This window comes from Perognathus longimembris, chromosome 11 (genome assembly GCF_023159225.1).
Source record: "Perognathus longimembris pacificus isolate PPM17 chromosome 11, ASM2315922v1, whole genome shotgun sequence".
Taxonomy (NCBI): Eukaryota; Metazoa; Chordata; class Mammalia; order Rodentia; family Heteromyidae; genus Perognathus; species Perognathus longimembris.
In genome coordinates, this window is record NC_063171.1 from 36,049,529 (window position 1) to 36,068,387 (window position 18,859).

The 18,859-nt window shown below is 46.4% G+C and overlaps 2 protein-coding genes across 8 annotated transcripts; one reads left to right on the plus strand and one right to left on the minus strand.

Moving 5' to 3' along the window:
- Nucleotides 1–176: 176 nt before the first annotated feature.
- Dedd (death effector domain containing) lies at nucleotides 177–15,129 on the plus strand. Of its 3 annotated transcripts, none has more exons than XM_048358040.1 (5): nucleotides 177–410; nucleotides 11,869–12,257; nucleotides 12,655–12,762; nucleotides 13,461–13,607; nucleotides 14,322–15,129. In XM_048358040.1, the coding sequence occupies exons 2-5, from the start codon at nucleotides 11,933–11,935 to the stop codon at nucleotides 14,696–14,698; spliced, it is 957 nt and encodes a 318-aa protein (XP_048213997.1). In that variant the 5' UTR covers nucleotides 177–410; nucleotides 11,869–11,932; the 3' UTR covers nucleotides 14,699–15,129. The 3 variants fall into 3 exon arrangements, with proteins under 3 accessions (XP_048213997.1, XP_048213999.1, XP_048213998.1); XM_048358042.1 differs by lacking the exon at nucleotides 177–410 and adding an exon at nucleotides 490–570; XM_048358041.1 differs by lacking the exon at nucleotides 177–410 and adding an exon at nucleotides 879–2,184.
- A 609-nt stretch (nucleotides 15,130–15,738) lies between these two features.
- Nit1 (nitrilase 1) lies at nucleotides 15,739–18,847 on the minus strand. Of its 5 annotated transcripts, none has more exons than XM_048358034.1 (7): nucleotides 18,754–18,847; nucleotides 18,058–18,153; nucleotides 17,556–17,843; nucleotides 17,336–17,439; nucleotides 17,026–17,159; nucleotides 16,748–16,873; nucleotides 15,739–16,272 (listed from the first exon to the last, which is right to left on the minus strand). In XM_048358034.1, coding segments are annotated over exons 1-7 (1,017 nt in total). In that variant the 5' UTR covers nucleotides 18,756–18,847; the 3' UTR covers nucleotides 15,739–16,005. The 5 variants fall into 5 exon arrangements, with proteins under 5 accessions (XP_048213991.1, XP_048213993.1, XP_048213994.1 ...); XM_048358036.1 differs by having other exon boundaries at nucleotides 18,058–18,491; nucleotides 18,754–18,840; XM_048358037.1 differs by having other exon boundaries at nucleotides 18,767–18,832.
- Nucleotides 18,848–18,859: the final 12 nt, after the last annotated feature.

Consider the following 18,859-nt stretch of genomic DNA (forward strand, 5'->3'; position numbering starts at 1 on the left):
CCCTCCACCCCCAGCTCCATATTACCTCCCCCTCCCCGAGCCGTCGTTAAGGAAAACCTGCGTTGCCAGCTTGCCCCAAAGCAAGATGGCTGCCAATCCCCGTTCTCTCTTCCCCAAGTGAAGCTACCCACTGCCCGCTTAATGTCGCTGCCCGGCTGCCCTCACCTAGCATGGCTACTCCGACTCATGCCTCACTATGGTCTCGAAGCCGCCACTAACCGGCCGGGTTCCGGGAGGCGCTGCTCAGGACGCGGCCGCCCCCGCCCGCCTCTCCCCTCCCCCACGCCCGCGGCGGCAGCGGCGGCGGCAGCGGCGGCCGGAGCCCGGATGCGACGCCGGGAGACACACAGGCCCGGGAGAGCGAGCGGCGCGGATGGATCCAACATGGCGGCGCCGAGCCTGAGCCGAGAGTGAGGCAGCGGGGCGGCCGGGGTGGGGAGGGGGAGTCGAGCGGGACGGGGCGGGGCCGGGCGGGGCCGCAAAGGGCTTGGGGAAGGAAAGTGGAGGGGGAGGCGGTGGCGACGTCCAGCCTGAGAACCTCCAGAGAGGGAGGTGACGGGACGCGGCGAGGTGGGGGCAGGGAGCCGCCGAGGGGGGCGTGCAGGGGAGATGGCAACTGCGGGAGAGGGCAGGGGTCCGGACGGGGGAGTCGGGGTACGGGGAGGGGCGTAAACAAGGGCCCGGCTGGACCAGGCCAGAGGTCTCCGGAGAGGGCCGAGGTGTGGGCAGTGGGGCTGCGATCTGGCGAATGGAAAGGGGCTGGGGCCGGAGTCCGAGCGAGGAGCTGGGGGTGTGAAGGGGAAGGGGCTCGTGGGTGCGTGGCTGGAGGGAGGACGGGACTCTGGCGAGGCTGTTGTGACGAGGTGGGAGAAGGTGAGACTGGGACTGAAAGACGTTTCGTGGAGGGAGGTTTTAAAAGTGTTAAAATTGGAAGTGGGAGGGGGAAGGGCCTCGGGAAGAATTTGGATGGAAGGAGGCAAGGCAGGAAGGTTTAGAGGAATGGAGCGAGAGAGTGTGCCGGTGTGACGAGGGAAGGGAGAAAGTGGGAGCCTGGGAGGAAAGTTTGGGAGGAAGGGGAATGGGATGGCAGGGAGGACAAGTGGAGCTGCACCCGGTGATGAGGGCTCGGGGGTTTCCCTTTCCCGGGTGGAAAGGAAGGAGGGAGCAGAGTTAAGCAGCATCAGTTGCAGCCAATTCTATTTGCCAGGCCCTTAGCTTTTAATGGGGTGGGAAGGGCAGAAGGAATGATCATGTGGGTTTGGAGAATTGGGGTTGAATGAAGGTTCAACTAGATTTGCTTTCCAAAAAGCTCTCTAGCTTACTGCTCCCCCTCCCCCCCCTTTTTTCTTCCTGGTTACAAAAGGGAGAACAGGGAAACTGGTGTTAAGGAGTAAAGGACTTTTCTGGTTTGTAGCAGTTAGCAACACAAGACTGGGAAAAGAATCATGGCTATTTGGGAATCTTATATACCAAGGTAGAGGCTCTGGAAGTCTCAGGAGGAAAACAGGCTGGCAGCTAAGACAGGCTAATTAAATGCTTTAGTTTACAGATCCTTCTTCTTTTTTTTTTTTTTTAACGTTTTAAGGGCTAGGAGAAAGAAGGTCAATGAAAAATAACTTTACTGAAATGTGTGAGTGGATGCTGCCCCAGTGTGTATTTTGTTTTCGTGGTCTAAGTAGTAAGTTCTGCTGTCATAAGAGAAATGATGGGGAAAAAGTGCTTTCTTTAGCTGCACTCACTTTCCTCCCACTCAGTACCCTCTGATGATGAAAGTCAGCCTTAGCATTGTAACAAAATAGATGGAATTAGTACCTAAGGAAAGTGAGACAGTATTAGGTGACAAAGGGTTTTCCAGAAATTATTGACTCTGGGACAAAGGTCTTTCTTGCCATCAGTTGTTGAGACTGGAAATTCTTGGAGTTGATATTATTTGTTAAATGGCTTGTTGAGAGGTAGGGAAACTTGGGGATTGTGTTGTGGGTGGATTCCCATGTTTAGCTTGGAGTGGATCAGTGTGAAGCTTCAGGCTTCTCTCTGAATTTTTTGCCACTGAGAATGACTAACTGTGGGCCCTCGAGGTTTAAAATAAAACTTGAAGTTTGACTTCCCCCTTTATTTTTGTTTTTCTGCTGGCTTTGAAACTTGTGCTAGGAAGAGACTTGGGAAATTAAGTTTCTTGCAGAGGTAAGTCTGGAAGTTTGTATATTTTTAAAAAGTATTTGTAAACAATAGGATGGAAGGGAAATAGCATGAGAAATGTATTGGGTTTGAGTTCAGTAATGGGGTAGATGCCAGAAAAAATGAGTCTTCATTCACCCATTTTGAGTGCATTAAGATATGTTGCAGTTGATCTCTTTGGGTAACTGGAGAGGAGAGAAAAGAGAGCGGAAACTGGGTGTCTTAGAAGTTCCTAGCTTTAGTTTGTTATTGTTCAGTCTTCTTTGCTCTAACATTTTTAACATATGGAAAGTTGTAGTCTTGTACATTGTGTAGTAAATGATGCAGGTGGAGGTTAGAAGAGGCACGCACCTTCATTCCATTGGAAGCTTTACTCTCTCAATGGTTTAGAGTTCCTGGAATCTTTTGAATACATACGTTGTAACTCTGACTTCCAGATCTTTTTTTTTTTTTTTACCTTTTCCCAGTCCTAGTGTGACACACTCTATACTCTTAGCTATCTTTAAGATTTTCCATGTGGTTTTTTTCACTTGCAGTTTTAAGACATCACTCCTTAAGTTCTTCCACCTGACTTTCCTCTAAATATTTCTGAGTGTGAAATATGTTTAGTTTCTCTTATGGAGATACAGATACCTTGTTAGGAAGAAACTAGACCACCATTTTAATTTCAAGACATATATATTTTTAAAATTTCTTCAAGTTGTCATCAGAACTGAGAAAGAGTACCTCAAAAAGTTACAGTTATCACTTCTGGATGAGTTGATACTGTACTGCTTGATCTTGGAAACTCAACAGAGAATGTCCAGTCAGGAAGAAATCTATGGGTACAAATAGATTCTCACTGGCACTTAGCTAATAACATAGACTTTTCTTTCTTTTTTTGCCAGTCCTGGGGTTTGAACTCAGGGCCTAGGCACTGCCCCTGAGGTTCTTTTGCTCAAAGCTAGCACTCTACCACTTGAGCCACAGTGCAGACTTCTGTGTATGTGCAGCTTTTCTGTGTATGTGGTACTGAGGAATCAAACCCAGGGCTTCATGCAGTGCTAGGCAAGCACTCTACCACTAAGCCACATTCCTAGCCCCTACTTTAGAGTTTTCTAAAGGAAAACAACAATAACAAAATCCCATTAGAATTCCACAAAATACATAAATTTATTCAAATAAATATTGTTTTTTTTTTTTTTTTTTTTTTTTTTTTTGGCCAGTCCTGGGCCTTGGACTCAGGGCCTGAGCACTGTCCCTGGCTTCTTCCCGCTCAAGGCTAGCACTCTGCCACCTGAGCCACAGCGCCGCTTCTGGCCGTTTTCTGTATATGTGGTGCTGGGGAATCGACCCTAGGGCCTCGTGTATCCGAGGCAGGCACTCTTGCCACTAGGCTATATCCCCAGCCCCCAAATAAATATTGTTATGAAATTACAGAGAAGAAACTCATATGTTAATATCTCAAGTACAGGCAAACCATCCAGTGAGATTTAGACACTGTTTACTATAGTGTTTGTCTTTTAGTATCTGGCAGCGTTGGAGATACCAGGACTGCTTATTTCTATTCTTTTGTTTAGAGGAGAACATTCTTACAACTTGAATACTGATAATCGAGGATTACTATATTTTAGGCTTCCTTGCTTTACTGCTTTACTTGCTTTACTTGTTTTAAGAGGAAATTGGTCTAGAAATCTGAAAGATTTCTAGAACCCCCATCTGGGGTTGCTGAATGAGTTTACTCCCAGTCCTAGATGATAATTAAGTGGGGAGGGATGCTTATTAGCTTGGATGACAGCCTCCTGATATTTCTCTCAAGAACTGGCCTCGGGAAACTTTTGCTTTTGCTTGCTTTTGTGTTTGTATGTGCATGTGTGCCAGTGGGGCCTGGGCACTGTCCCAGAGTTTTTTTTGGGTTTTTTTTGGCTTAAAATTAGCACCGTACCACTTGAGGCACAGCTCCATTTTCTGCTTTTTAGTGGTCTCATGGGCTTCCTTCCTAGGCAGGCTTTGAACCATCTTCCCCAGATCTCAGCTTCCTCAGTAGCTGGCATACTAACAAGCTACTTCTTTTCTTTTTTTTTTTGGCCAGTCCTGGGGCTTGGACTCACGGCCTGAGCACTCACTGTCCCTGGCTTCTTTTTGCTCAAGGGTAGCACTCTGCCACTTGAGCCACAGCACCACTTCTGGCCATTTTCTGTATATGTGGTGCTGGGGAATCGAACCCAGGGCCTCAAGTATATGAGGCAGGCACTCTTGCCACTAGGCCATATCCCCAGCCAACAAGCTACTTCTGCTTGTTTGGTTTCATTGAATAAGCAGCATAGAAGTCTTGACTAGTAGATTCACAAGGAAGAGTCTATTAGTTTCAGGTAAATGGCTCTGAGAATTCTGAGTTTAATTTCTCAATACCATCAAAAGAGGGAGAAAAGAAAAGCAGGAAGAAGAAAAAAGGCTCAGAGGCTTAGGAGCAGTCTTATTTCCATAGAACTCTGGAATGAACTAGGTCAAAGTAGACCTCCTGGGATGGGCCAGAAGGAAGTGTGTGCTTACCACTGCTGTTCACCTGAATCTCAGCTGCAGGTGATTCTGGACCCCAAGGCTGGAATGAGATGGAATTCCTTTGTGCTAGTTGAATGAACCTATGTTTGACTGGCCTTTCTTCTGGAAGATTGTTTGATGGGTTTAGGTTAGAAAGACCTAACATCTTCCTTCTCCAGACCCATGTGGAAAGTGACATTCATTCTTTCACTTTTGACCCTTCATCATGTTCCACCCAGAAGAGGGTTTCTCATCCTCAGCATTATTGATCTTTTGGGCCAGATAATTTTTGGGGGAACTATACATTATGGGATATTTAGGAGCACCCCTTCCTTCATTACATGCTGGAACCCCCCTCTGTATAGGCATCACAATCAAGTGACTGCAGCTGGCACTAGTGGATCATGCCTATAATCCTAGCTACTCAGGAGGCTGAAAAGCAAGGATTGAGGATTGGAGCTAGCCAGGGCAGGCAAATCTTTGAAACTCTTTATGTCCAATTAACCAGCAAAAAAGCTGGAACTAGAGGTGTGGCCCAAGTGGTAGAGTACCATCTGTGAGCAAAAAAGCTGGGCAACAATTCAAGGCCCTATGGCTGGGAATGTGTCGTAGTGGTAGAGTGCTTGCCTAGCATGTATGAAGCCCTGGGTTTGATTCCTCAGCACCACATAAACAGAAAACATCGGAAGTGGTACTGTGGCTTAAGTAGAGTGCAGGCCTTGATTAAAAAGAAGCCAGGGACAGTGCCTAGGCCCGGAGTCCAAGCCCCAGGACTGGCAAAACACACACACACACACACACACACATAAACACAAACACGCACGCACGCACACAACCCCAAAGAATTCAAGACCTAGTGCTAGGAAAAAAACAATCTTTCCAGATTATTGCTCTTAGAAAGCTCAGTTTTCTCTTGTTGCCTACTATGTGTTGCCTGCTATGAGTTATTTTCCTTTAGCACCTCCATTGGTACTCAGTGGCAGCAGTGGATAAAAGTGAGAGAGATTCGATATGGGGAAAATCCAGTGTAGCTGAAAAGGTGTTTTCCAAACTATTTCCCATGCTTTGCACAGAGTATCTGGGTTCCCAAAACTATATTTGGTTTATTTCCTTTTTAGCACTGGTGGCTCATGTCTATAATCCTAGCACTCAGGAGTCTTAAGATCTAAGGATCTCCATTCACAACTAGCCCTGGCAGACAAATCCAAAAGACTTATCTCCAGTTAACTAAGAGCTGGTGCTGTGGTTCATGTGGCAGAGTGTTGGCCTTGAGTGAAAAAGCCAAGGGAGAGCCCAATTCCTGAGCTCAAGCCCCAGTCCCAGCACCAAAACAAAACCATCTGTGGGTTATGGGTTATATTTCCTTTTCACATATCAGAACCCATGGTCTGAGTTGAGTGATTTCAAGGTAGACCTCCCCTTTTGAAAGGAGGCATGTCTCTGTGCTTCCATCTCAAGTTCGCTGAACATCTGGTATATGTAGTTCTCTGGTTGAGATACCTCTGGATAGTTATATGCATGGCAACATGTATCAGGTCTTTTTTATTTGTTTGTTTTTTTGTCATGGGGCTTGAACTAAGGGCCTGGGCACTGTCCCTGAGCTCAAGGATAGTGCTCTAACACTTTGAGGCACAGCTCCACTTCTGGTTTTGTTTTTTTTATTGTTGTTTTTTTTGGCCAGTCCTGACTCAGGGCCTGAGCACTGTCCCTGGCTTCCTTTTGCTCAAGGCTAGCACTCTGCCACTTGAGCCACAGCGCCACTTCTGGCCGTTTTCTGTATATGTGGTGCTGGGGAATCGAACCCAGGGCCTAATGTATACGAGGCAAGCTCTCTTGCTACTAGGCCATATTCCCAGCCCCTCCACTTCTGGTTTTGGGGTGGTGAATTGGAGATAAAGAATCTTACAGACTTTCATGCCTGAGTTGGCTTTGAACAGTGATCCTCAGATCTCATCCTCCTGAGTAGTTAGTTAGGATTATAGTCGTGAGCCACCAGCACCTAGCCATATGTCTGTTTTTACTGTGGTCTTGCCACTATTAGACTTCCGTGAATTTGTTTTTAAATTATTGTGGTGATCTCTTGGAGATGAAACTCGGTTCAACAATAGTTCTTTAAGTACAAGATGTATCCACTACTAGGAATATGAAGATAAATTTGACGATGAAGATAAATAAGTCCATCCCCATACATTATACAGGATTTAGTGGGATGATAAATAAGTAATTTTAGTATACTGATACAAAGGCAATATGCACAGGGTTCCACAAGAGCACAACTTAACCCAGCCTTGTGGGGTGTAGAGAATTGCACTTTGAAGACAGCATCTGAGCTGACTTGCAGGATGAATAGGAGTTGGCTATCTGAAAAAGGGTGGTTATGGGGGTGTGGAATACAGGAGAGGGACATTCAGACAAAGGGAATAGCCTGAAGAAAGGTGTAGAAAAGTGAACTGTAGGGGGCTGGGAATGTGGCTTAGCGGTAGAGTGCTTGCCTAGCATGCATGAAGCCATGGGTTCGATTCTTTAGCACCACATAAACAGAAAAACCCAGAAGTGGTGCTGTGGCTCAATTGATAGAGCACTAGCCTTGAGCAAAGGGAAGCTCAGGGACAGTCCTCAGGCCCTGAGTCCAAGCCCCAGGACTGGCAAAAAAAAAAAAATAATAATGATAGAGAGAGAGAGAGAGAGGTGAATTCTATGATGTGTGTGAACTATAAACAAACTGGCAATATTAGAAAATAAAACCGATAATGATAAAGAGTAAAAAGTGGGATGTGTTAGGAGGGGACATTGAAAAATGGGCTAATCTTGGGATGCTGGGTATGCAGTATACAACATTTAGTATTCTTACACAGAGAGCGCTAGAGATTGGTCTTAGACAGGAAAGTGATGTGGGTATTTCAGTTTTACTGTTGTGGTGCTAGGGACTGAATCTACAATTTGGTATATAATAGGAAAGCATCCTACTGCAGAGACTGAATCCACAGCTCCAGTTGTGCATTTTATGAGTAGATATGGGACAGGGATGTAGGTGGGGTTAAGGTTGGTGGCATTTGTCTGTAATCCCAGAATAGTAAGAGGCTGAGGCAGGAGGAATGAAAAAAACACAACTTGGTTTATATAATTAAACCCTATCTCAAAAACAAACAAATGAAAACCCGGAGGCATGGCTTAGTAGTGTTTCTAGAAGCCCTGAGTTCAAACAACCTGTGCTGCTTTCAAAAAAGATTGATGCTAGGGAGAACTCTTAAGTGAGGCGAATAGTACTAGGAACAGTTACTAGAATCTGAACAATGGTGATGAAAAGAGGATACATTTAAGGAATATTTAGGCTGGGAATGTGGCTTAGTGGTAGAGTGCATTTCTAGCATGCAAGAAGCCCTGGGTTCAATTCCTCATTACCACATAAAGTTGGAAGTGGCACTGTAGCTTAAGTGGTAGAGGGCTAGCCTTGAGCAAAGAAGCTCAGGGATAGTGCCCAGGCCCTGAGTTCAAGCCCCAGGACTGGGAAAGGAAGGAAGGGAGGGAGGGAGGGATGGAGGAAGGGACGAAGGGAGGAAGGAAGAGAGATAAATAGAATTTATGGTAGCATCAGTAATTTAGAATTGATTGGATGATTAGAGGTTGCCATCAGAGGAGAGAACAGTATTTGGGTGGTACCATCTCATAGGACATTAAGTATGAATACAGTAAGGGAGAAAATGGTTAGACTGAACACTTGGTTGATGGCTGGTCATTAACACTACATAAGATGATGGAAGAACTTTGTGACTCATGCCAAGTTATGAAATGAATATAAGCTGTGGTTGTTTCTTGACTAGGGCTTGGTAAATTACATCCATGAGGAAGGTATTGGTATATCCAAATGGTGTGGAGATATTGAGGCTACAGCATAGAATAAGAATACTCAGTGTAGGGCTGGGGATATGGCCTAGTGGCAAGAGCGCTTGCCTCATATACTTGAAGCCCTGGGTTCAATTCCCCAGCACCACATATACAGAAAATGGCCAGAAGTGGCGCTGTGACTCAAGTGGCAGAGTGCTAGCCTTGAGCAAAGAGAAGCCAGGGACAGTGCTCAGGCCCGGAGTCCAAGGCCCAGGACTGGCAAAAAAAAAAAAGAATACTCAGTGTAGGAATTTAGTGTTGATTTTAACCTGCGATTTTTTAAATTTTATTTTATTTTTGCCAGTCCTGGGCCTTGAACTCAGGGCCTGAGCACTGTCCCTGGCTTCCTTTTGCTCAAGGCTAGCACTCTGCCACTTGAGCCACAGCGCCACTTCTGGCCATTTTCTATATATGTGGTGCTGAGGAATCGAACCTAGGGCTTCATGTATATGAAGCAAGCTCTCTTGCCACTAGGCCATATTCCCAGCCCTTAACCTGCAATTTTTTAAATTTAAATTTAAAATTTTGGCCAGTCCTAGAGCTTGGACTCAGGGCCTGAGCACTGTCCCTTGCTTCTTTTTGTTCAAGGCTAGTACTCTGCCACTTGAGCGACAGCACCACTTCTGCCCTTTTCTATATATGTGGTGCCTAGGAATCGAACCCAGGGCTTCATGTATATGAGGCAAGAACTCTTGCCACTAGGCCATATTCCCAGCCCCCTGCAAATTATTATTATTTTTTTTTTTTGCCAGTCCTGGGCTTGGACTCAGGGCCTGAGCACTGTCCCTGGCTTCTTTTTGCTCAAGGCTAGCACTCTGCCACTTGAGCGACAGTGCCACTTCTGGCCGTTTTCTATATATGTGGTGCTGGGGAATTGAACTCAGGGCTTCATGTATGCAAGGCAAGCACCCTTGCCACTAGGCCATATTCCCAGCCCCCCTGCAAATTTTTGTTGAGTATTATTAGTTAACCTCTGAGCAGTTTTGTTTCTGGGATTGGTTGGATTGTAAGAAAAACAAGGATAGATTTTAGAGGGATGAGTCTTGGAAACAGGATAAGAATATTTATAAGCTGTATTTGTGTGTGCCTGCAAATGCACGTCTGTGCGTGTGCTAGTATTGGGGCTTGAATTCAGGGCCTGGCACTCTTCCTTGGCTTTTTCACATGAAGCTGGTACCCTACCACTTGAGCCACACCTCCACTTCGGGCTTTTTGCCAGTAAGTTGGCAGTAAAAGTCTTGACTTTTCCGCCTGGACTGGGTTTAAACCTTGATCCTCAGCTCATACCTTCTGAGTCATTAGGATTACAGGTGTGACCCATCTTAGCTCACTCATTGGATTCTTACAACTATGAAAGTAGATATTTCCATCTCTGCTTTATAGATAAGGGCACTGAGACTTTGAAGTTAAGTGACTTGCTCAAACTCTCAGCTGAACAACTAATTAATAATACAGAATCTAAAGTATTTCTTACTAAATATTTTGTTTCCCTACTGTTTTTCCCTAAATTCATCCAATTCAGCTCTATATTAAAAGAGTGAATTCTCTAATTCTTCCAATTTTGCGTGGAGTTAAGAAATGAACTAGGGGCTGGGAATGTGGCCTAGTGGCAAGAGTGCTTGCCTCGTATACATGAAGCCCTGGGTTTTATTCCTCAGCACCACATATGTAGAAAGGGCCAGAAGTGGCGCTGTGGCTCAAGTGGTAGAGTGCTAGCCTTGAGCAAAGAGAAGCCAGGGACAGTGCTCAGGCCCTCAGTTTAAGGCCCAGGACTGGCCCCCCCCCCTCCCCCCCCCCCCAAAAAAAAGAAATAACTGGCTGAAGGGGAGAATAACAATTTTTGGGGTTTTTTTTGGCCAGTCCTGGGCCTTGGACTCAGGGCCTGAGCACTGTCCCTGGCTTCTTCCCACTCAAGGCTAGCAGCTACTCTGCCACTTGAGCCACAGCGCCGCTTCTGGCCGTTTTCTGTATATGTGGTGCTGGGGAATCGAACCTAGGGCCTCGTGTATCCGAGGCAGGCACTCTTGCCACTAGGCTATATCCCCAGCCCAAGAATAACAATTTCCAAGGGACCACATAAAGTGTTTTGGGGCACGAGGAGCCAATTAAGGTTATATGTAATGGCAACTTTGTCTGAATGTGTAGCCTGAAATTGCATACAGTGTTTTCATTTAGGGGAAATGTCTGTATTTCTCCAGTAGAATCTAGAATTCGAGAATTATTTGTTGAGTATGGAATTATTTGTTGAGTATGGAGAGTTTTAGGGTGTTCTTGTTGTTTTGGTTGTGGGACTTGAACTTGGCCTGGGTTTTGTCCCCAAGTTCTTTTTGCTTAAGGCTGGTGCTCTGCCATTTTGAGCCTCCGCTCCTCTTCTGGTTTCTGAGTGATTAATTGGAGATAAGAGTCTCAAGGGGACTTTCTACACTGGCTGGCTCAGATCTCAGCCTCCTGAATCATTAGGATTACAGGTATGAGCCACGGGCACCTGGCTATGGTTTGTTTTGTTAAATGTACACTTTAAAGCCAGGCGCCAGTGGCTCATACCTATAATCCTAGCTACTCAGGAGGCTGAGATCTCAGGATTAAGGTTCAAAGTCAATCCTGGGCAGGAAAGCCTGTAAGACTCTTTATCTCCAGTGAACCAGCAAAAAGCCAGAAGTAGAGGTGTGGCTGAAGTGGTAAAGCACCAGCCTTGAGTGCCATGCAATACATTAATACTTTAAAAGTATTGCCTCGGGGGCTGGGAATATGGCCTAGTGGAAATGCTCACCTCGTATACATGAAGCCCTGGGTTCAATTCCTCAGCACCACATATATAGCAAAAGCCGGAAGTGGCGCTGTGGCTCAAGTGGCAGAGTGCTACAGCCTTGAGCAAAAAGAAGACAGGGACAGTGCTCAGGCCCTGAGTTTAAGCCCCAGGACTGGCAAAAAAAAAAAAAAAGTATTGCCAGGTGTCAGTGGCCCATGCCTGTAATCCTAGCTAATTAGTCTGAGATCTGAGTATCACTGTTCAAAGCCAGCCTGGGCAAGAAAGTATGTGAGACTATCTCCAATGAGCTTCCATAAAGTTGGAGGTGGCTCAAGTGGTAAAGTGCTAGCTTTGAGCAAAAATCTCAGGGACAGTGCCTAGGTCCTACATTCAAGCCCCAGGATTGGCAAAAAATTAAAAGTACTTAACAAGCGTGTACTAAGCAGTGAACTGTGTCAGGCATCATGTTGGGAATATTGGGATTAGACTAGTTGCCATCAATGAGTGTCTCTAAACTTCTCATTCTGTCCTTACAGTATCCTGGGGATTGCATCTGCTGAGCAGGGATTCTGGAAAGGATTCTGTCCCTGAGCCCCCAGCATGGCGGGCCTAAAACGACAGGCAAGCCAGGTGTGGCCAGAAGAGCGTGGTGAACAGGAGCATGGGCTCTATAGCCTGCACCGTATGTTTGACATTGTGGGCACACACCTGACACACAGAGATGTACGAGTGCTTTCCTTTCTCTTTGTTGATGTTATTGATGACCACGAACGTGGACTCATCCGAAATGGACGTGACTTCTTATTGGCATTGGAGCGCCAGGGCCGCTGTGATGAGAGTAACTTTCGCCAGGTGCTGCAGCTGCTGCGCATCATCACTCGCCATGATCTGCTACCCTATGTCACCCTCAAGAAGAGACGGGCTGGTATGGGCTTATTGGGGTCTGGGGACTTGAATCAAGATACAGTTAGGAGAGACCAGAAGTGAACAGCATAGGAATTTAAGAGGGAGGAGGCCTTAACCCTGAAGAGTACTTAGGAGAATAAGTTACGAGGCCTTGTGAGAAAAGGGGTGTATTTTCCTTTCTTTTTTTTTGCCAGTCCTGGAGCTTGAACTCAGGGCCCGGGCACTGTCCCTGAGCTTCTTTTCCTCAAGGCTAGCACTCGACTACTTGAGTCATAGCTCTACTTCTGGCTTTTTTGTTTATATGGTACTGAGGAATCAAACCCAGGGCTTCATGCATGCTAGGCAAGCACTCTACCACTAAACCACATTCCCAGCCCTGTATTTTTTCTCTTGAATGACTCTTTATTCCCCTACAGTGTGCCCTGATCTTGTAGACAAGTATCTGGAGGAGACATCCATTCGCTATGTGACCCCTAGAACCCTCAGTGATCCAGAACCAAGGTCTCCCCAGCCCTCTAAAACAGGTAAGAAGATACTATTATTACAAGTGTTTATAATCAAGCATTTCTGGCTTACCAAGCTTAAGTGAATGAATGGATGTTGTTTCCCCTTATCTACCACAAAAAAAAAAAAAAAATCAGGTGAAGTGTTAGTGCTTCCCCTAAGTCTGGTCTTTGTTCTCACATTGTGTCCTCCTTTCAGGTCACGTTTTGTCTCATGATAGTCTTGCTATAGCCCAGGCTGGCCATGAACTTGCAGTCTAGCACATCAGGCACAGCTTTTTTTTTTTGGTGCCTGGGTGCTATCTCTGAACTTTTAACAGTTCAAGGCTAGCACTCTACCACTTGAGCAACTCCACTTCTGGCTTTTTTTTTTTTTTTTTAGTGGCTTATTGGAGATAAGAGTCTCACAGACTTTCCTGTCCTCAATGGTTTTGAATTGTGATTCTCAAATCTCAGCCTCCTGAGTAGCTAGGGTTGCAGGTGTGAGTGACTGGGCCAGGCTAGCACAGCTTTTTTGTGTGTGTGTATATGTGTGATGCTGGGGATCAAACCCAGGTCCTCATGAATGCTAGGCAAGTACTGTTCTCCACTAAACCAATCCCAAGCCTGAGGTTGCCACATTATTGATACCACTTTTAGAGCTAAGTCTGAATTCCAAGAGAAGTATTTGGATTTTTGCTTTTACTCTACTGTTTTCTCCCATTTTGCCTTCTGATTAGTGCCTCCCCACTATCCTGTGGTGTGCTGTCCCACTTCGGGTCCTCAGATGTGTAGTAAGCGGCCAGCCAGAGGGAGAGCTACACTTGGGAGCCAGCGAAAACGCCGGAAGTCAGTGACACCAGATCCCAAGGAAAAGCAGACGTGTGGTGAGGAAGTTCAAGGGTTTCAGAGGTGTAGGCCTGAGAGAAAATACAAATTGCCAGGACACTGGATAGTCTGTGCTATTCAGTGCCAGGTTCTTTGTGTTTGCAAAGTAAAGTTGAATAGTTTATAGTTGCTGGGAAGATTCCTTCATTGTGGGATGCTGATATAGGATGGTAGAGTATTAAAATGAACTTACTTGTTAATTAGGAAAATATTTCTTACTATGAAAGTGTTGGTTGTGAGTGATGGGAATAGGGCTGACCCAGATACATCCCATTTAAGGGAACCTCCTGAATTCACACAGGAATTCAGAGATGCATTAAAAAACAAACAAACTAAAACTAAGCTGGGTGTTGGTGGCTCATGCCTATAGTCCTAGGGACTCAGGAGGCTGAGATCTGAGGGTTGTGGTTCAAAACCAGCCCAGGCAAGAAAGTCCATGAGACTCTTACCTCCAATTAATCACAGAAAAAGCCAGAAGTGGTGTTGTAGCTCAAGTGGTAGAGTGCTATCCTTGAGCAAAAGGAAATTAGGGACAGTGCCCAGAGTTCAAGGCCCAGGACGGGTGTGTGTGTGTGTTGGGGGTGGGGTAGAATTAGCTAGTTCTGGGAAACAGAGGAGCTGACAATAGACTGCTACTTTGCTGTTCTTTCCAGATTTTCAAATATGAATTGTAAACTCATTCCCCACTGTAACCTCTTCTGTTCCTATCACAGACATCAGACTGCGGGTTCGGGCTGAATACTGCCAACATGAAACTGCTCTGCAGGGCAATGTCTTCTCTAACAAGCAGGACCCACTTGAGCGCCAATTTGAGCGCTTTAACCAGGCCAACACTATCCTCAAGTCCCGGGACCTGGGCTCCATCATCTGTGACATCAAGTTCTCTGAGCTCACCTACCTCGACGCATTCTGGCGCGACTACATCAATGGCTCATTATTAGAGGCACTTAAAGGTGTCTTCATCACAGACTCCCTCAAGCAAGCTGTGGGCCATGAAGCCATCAAGCTGCTGGTGAATGTGGACGAGGAGGACTATGAGCTGGGCCGACAGAAACTCCTGAGGAACTTGATGCTTCAAGCACTGCCCTGACCTTTCCCCTCCTCACTTCTCTGGGGACTGTTCCCAACACCCACCTCTGGAGCTTATATACTGTTCTGGGGTTTGTTCTCTACCCTTCCAACCAATCACACCCCTGCCTTTTTTTTTTCTTTTTAAAGGAAAAGACAAAGGAAAGTGGAAGTGGTGTTCCCCACCCCTCCCTGCACCCATGTGCCTGGGCTTCCCCTATTTCCTGTTTCCACTTATCCCCTAATGTGCGTCTCTACAGCCACCTTACCACTGAGCCGTAAGACAAATGTATAGGGAGAAGCCAAGTCTATAGATCATAGTCTTTGTAAGGGATTGAAGTCAACACTGCTTTTGGGTGCATTGAGGGGGTATTCAATACTTCTGGCTTTAAGAGGGCTCTTAAAATTTTGTCTGAAAAACCAAAGGGCTGTGAGTAAGGAAGCTGTGTGGAAGGTGGGACTCTAAAGTGTATTTTGGAAATCAATTACCACCTTCTTCCAAATTACAGAATTTTTTTTTTTTAAACAAGCTGTGGCCCTTTCCACTCTCTCCTGGCCTCTGGTGCTGCTCCTCTCTGCCTTTCCTCCATTCCATGGCTTGCAACTGCTGCCTGGTATGGTTTCTTCCTTTTTCCTCTCTGTCAAACCCTCTTCAAGGAAGTAACAGATAAGAGGATTAAGGTCAGCATATCCCTCCCATCTGTGATGGGTTCCATACAGTGGATGGAGTAAAAGCTGCTGACTAAAATACACTCCCTCTGAACAGGGGAAGGGGGAGTGTGACACTATGTTCAAGCCCTTCTGCTTCTGGCTTGGGCAAAGGGCACTATAAGAGAAAGTAAAATAATTCAGTATCAATTCCTCCTTTTTCCCTTCTCCCTCCTCTACCCCTATTCCCACTCTCATACTTGGGAGAATGGGGCTAGGAAATGCACTGAGTGTTGCACTTTTTCTTTTTTTAGGTAGGGAGGCATGTTGAGTGAGCCAGGAGACCTAGAACTGGACCTTGTACAGCAGGTACAATACCACCCTTCCAGCTCCCAAAAGAGATGTCCAGACACAGACATTGTGATTATTATTTTTACAATTCCAGTGCTGCTCAGCCCTCAGCATAACTTTTCAGTTTTCATGAAATAAACAGTGACTATATAAAATTACACTTTTCTGAAACTGAAATCTGAGCTCAGCTCAAAGTTTTCCTTCTCAAGAAGTTGAGTTTGTGTTCTACTAAGATGGCTTAAGGTTCTCTGATTGAGGGGAGCTGTGTTTGGGTCCTGCCTACAAATCATAGCAGCACCACCTCACAATAGAGGTCTCAAGTCAAAAACCTTAAGACAGTGGGTAACCCAGATTGCCATAGAGGTCAGGCCTGCGATGCTGGAACACAGGCAGATGTTGGCGTATCTGTCGCAGATAGTTGAGGTTGATTCGGGCAAGACAGAGGCCTGGCCCCTCAGAACAGCGGGCCACCACCGTTCCCCAGGGATCCACCACCATGCTGTGGCCATAACTTGCTCTTGACTCATGATGGCGTCCACACTGTGCTGCTGCTACCACATAGCACTGGGTTTCAATGGCACGTGCCCGCAGTAATACCTGAGGATGAGATGTTTGGTCACTCGAGTACATGGGACAACTACTGGAGAAGCAACAGGAAGTTGGTACCACAGATTTGCCTATTGTGACCATTTTGGTAACAAATTACTATTAGGGAACAAATTACATTAATGACTATGAATGGCAACTATCTGGGGAATTAATTTTCCCACTAGGTGGGAGGAAAATCAACTGGACGGAATGAGAGAATGAGGTTAAAGCTTGTGGGTCATGAGGCTTGAAGTCAGTGCTTGGCCACTGTCCCTGAGCTTCTTGTGCTCAAGGCTAGTGCTCTACCACTTTGAGCTACAGCTCCATTTCCGGTTTTCTGGTGGTTAATTGGAGATTAAGACTTTTCTGCCTAGGCTGGCTTTGAACTGGGATCCTCAGATGTCAGCCTCCTAAGTAGCTAGGATTACAGGCATGAACCACCAGTGCCTGGCTGCCCTTAGGTTTTGAAGAGGCATCCTCTTACCTCCCAGTGGGCTGGGCCTGTAACAGATCCAAAAGCTGAAGGATAGGTAAGTATTTCTGCTCCGGCTTGAGCCAATGCCAGAGAAAGTTCGGGGAACCGCATGTCATAACAGATAGCTAGACCAATCTGAAATGAAAAACAGCCTACTTAGACTCCCTGTCCTCATTGTCATAGTTCTATTACCTCCAGTATCCCAGTCAGGGTTTTCTATCCTCCACACAGGATATTCCTACTCCCCTCTTTTTCCTCTCCCATTTTCATCCTTTTCCAATTCCCACCTTGCCTGCTGGTGTGCTGATAGGTGACTCAAGACTAGGCCCAGGCATGGTAGAGTTGCTTTCACGCATAGGCCCCTGTCCTGGAATCTCTACATCACACAGATGTGTCTTCCTGTAAGTGGCTACTACTGATCCTAGAAGATGGAGAAGAAATGAGTGCAAGTACACTAGAAGCCAGGCTTAGCTCTTCTCCTGGGGGTGGGGGAGATAAAACATGCTAAGGAAATAAGAGTAGAGAACAATTCTGGGAATCTTGAGTTTAGAAGGAAGAGCCTGGAAGAGGCAAACTACAGGGCTTAAGACATCTTACCCTTGTTGTTTAGAAGCACATGACAATTGTAGATTTTCTTTGTCTGTTCCCAGTCTTGGCCTCGCTCATGGAAACCACCCAAGGACAGCCAGAGTCCACATTCCCTGGTGAAAGGGAGGAGGGGACACTGACAACTTGTCTCAAGGCTCTACCCTTATATCTGGCAACCCAGCAACAGTGTTCAACAAAGATTTTGCCTCTCCCCCAAACTTCCTGATACCTGGCAAGCTGGGTATATTGGCTCAAAAGGTTCCCATCCAGTGGCTCAGAAAGATGGAGTGTCTCTGTAGGGTCCCGAGCAATGAAGTCAAATGCCTCCGGCAGGAAAGCCAGGCAAGCACCCAATCTGGCAGCTTCTCGAACCAGCTCAGCACATGTTTTAAAGTTCTGTTGCTTGTCTGGTGTTGATGTTACCTGGCACACAGCCACCAGGGGCAGCTCCCAGGAGGAACTGGAGATAGCCATGGCTCTGGGCCTATGAATGACACAGGCAAGATTCTCAAATTTCCTAGCATGGAGAGACCCAAGTTTAATGATAGGGCCTCAAATGGAGAGGCGGGAAGTTGGACTTCTATTTTGCCCCGATTCGGCATACTAACACAGAGCTACTGGGGCTCTTTTAACTGTTCTGTGATGGCTAACACCTTTGTTTCCTACTATCTAGTTAACAAAGATAGAGCATTTACTATGTGCTAGGCACTGAAAACAAAGCAAAATGTTACCTGGGCTGAGCACAAAGTACTGAGAGTCGAGGTATCCGGAATCCAGGACACAGAAGGGACAGGAGTTGGTGAGAAGGCCTGGTGGTAAAGCCCAGCCTGAGGAAGGTGAGAAATCAGGACACCAAGCCCTTCAAGCAATAATTTTCTAGGATTCTGTGACTTTTCCCTTCATTTTGAGGGAGAATCAGGGCTCTGCCCTCCCACCCCTAAAGTGTCAAAAATAACTTACTAATTAAGGGGTAGGGAGAGAAAATCATAATGTGGACTAAGGGGGAAAGGACAACGCTCGGCGTCTGAATATCTCAACTTATAAGCGATCTTACAATAAACTGAAGCCCTTCCCTCGGCCAAACGTTTCCGCAGTTCAAAAGTCACCTTTGGTAACTTTCCTCGTTTCCCTACGCCTGTCTTCTCGACGGTGCACTCGCACAGTCCTATTGACTCGAAGCATATATTCTCGCTTACATCAAAATCTCTGAGGCTCATCCTTGTTCGTAGCCCCCTCTCGCCCCACAACATGGACATGGGGGGACACATGACCCGATCCCAACCTGCGACTCCCCCCTCCTAACCCATTCCGCCCCCCAACCATTCTTTCCCCGTCTCTCCCTGCGGTGGGGGGAAATCTCTGTTGCACAAATCAAAGCACAGCAGGTGGATATCACCGCAACCGGAGGGATAGAGAGCAGGTCCTACATGAAGATACAACCCAAAGCATTCGCAGGATCCGATCCGCGGCGCAGAACAGCCTGAAGCCAGTCACCCGGGCGAGTGGGCGGTGACTACAAGACCGGATGTGACG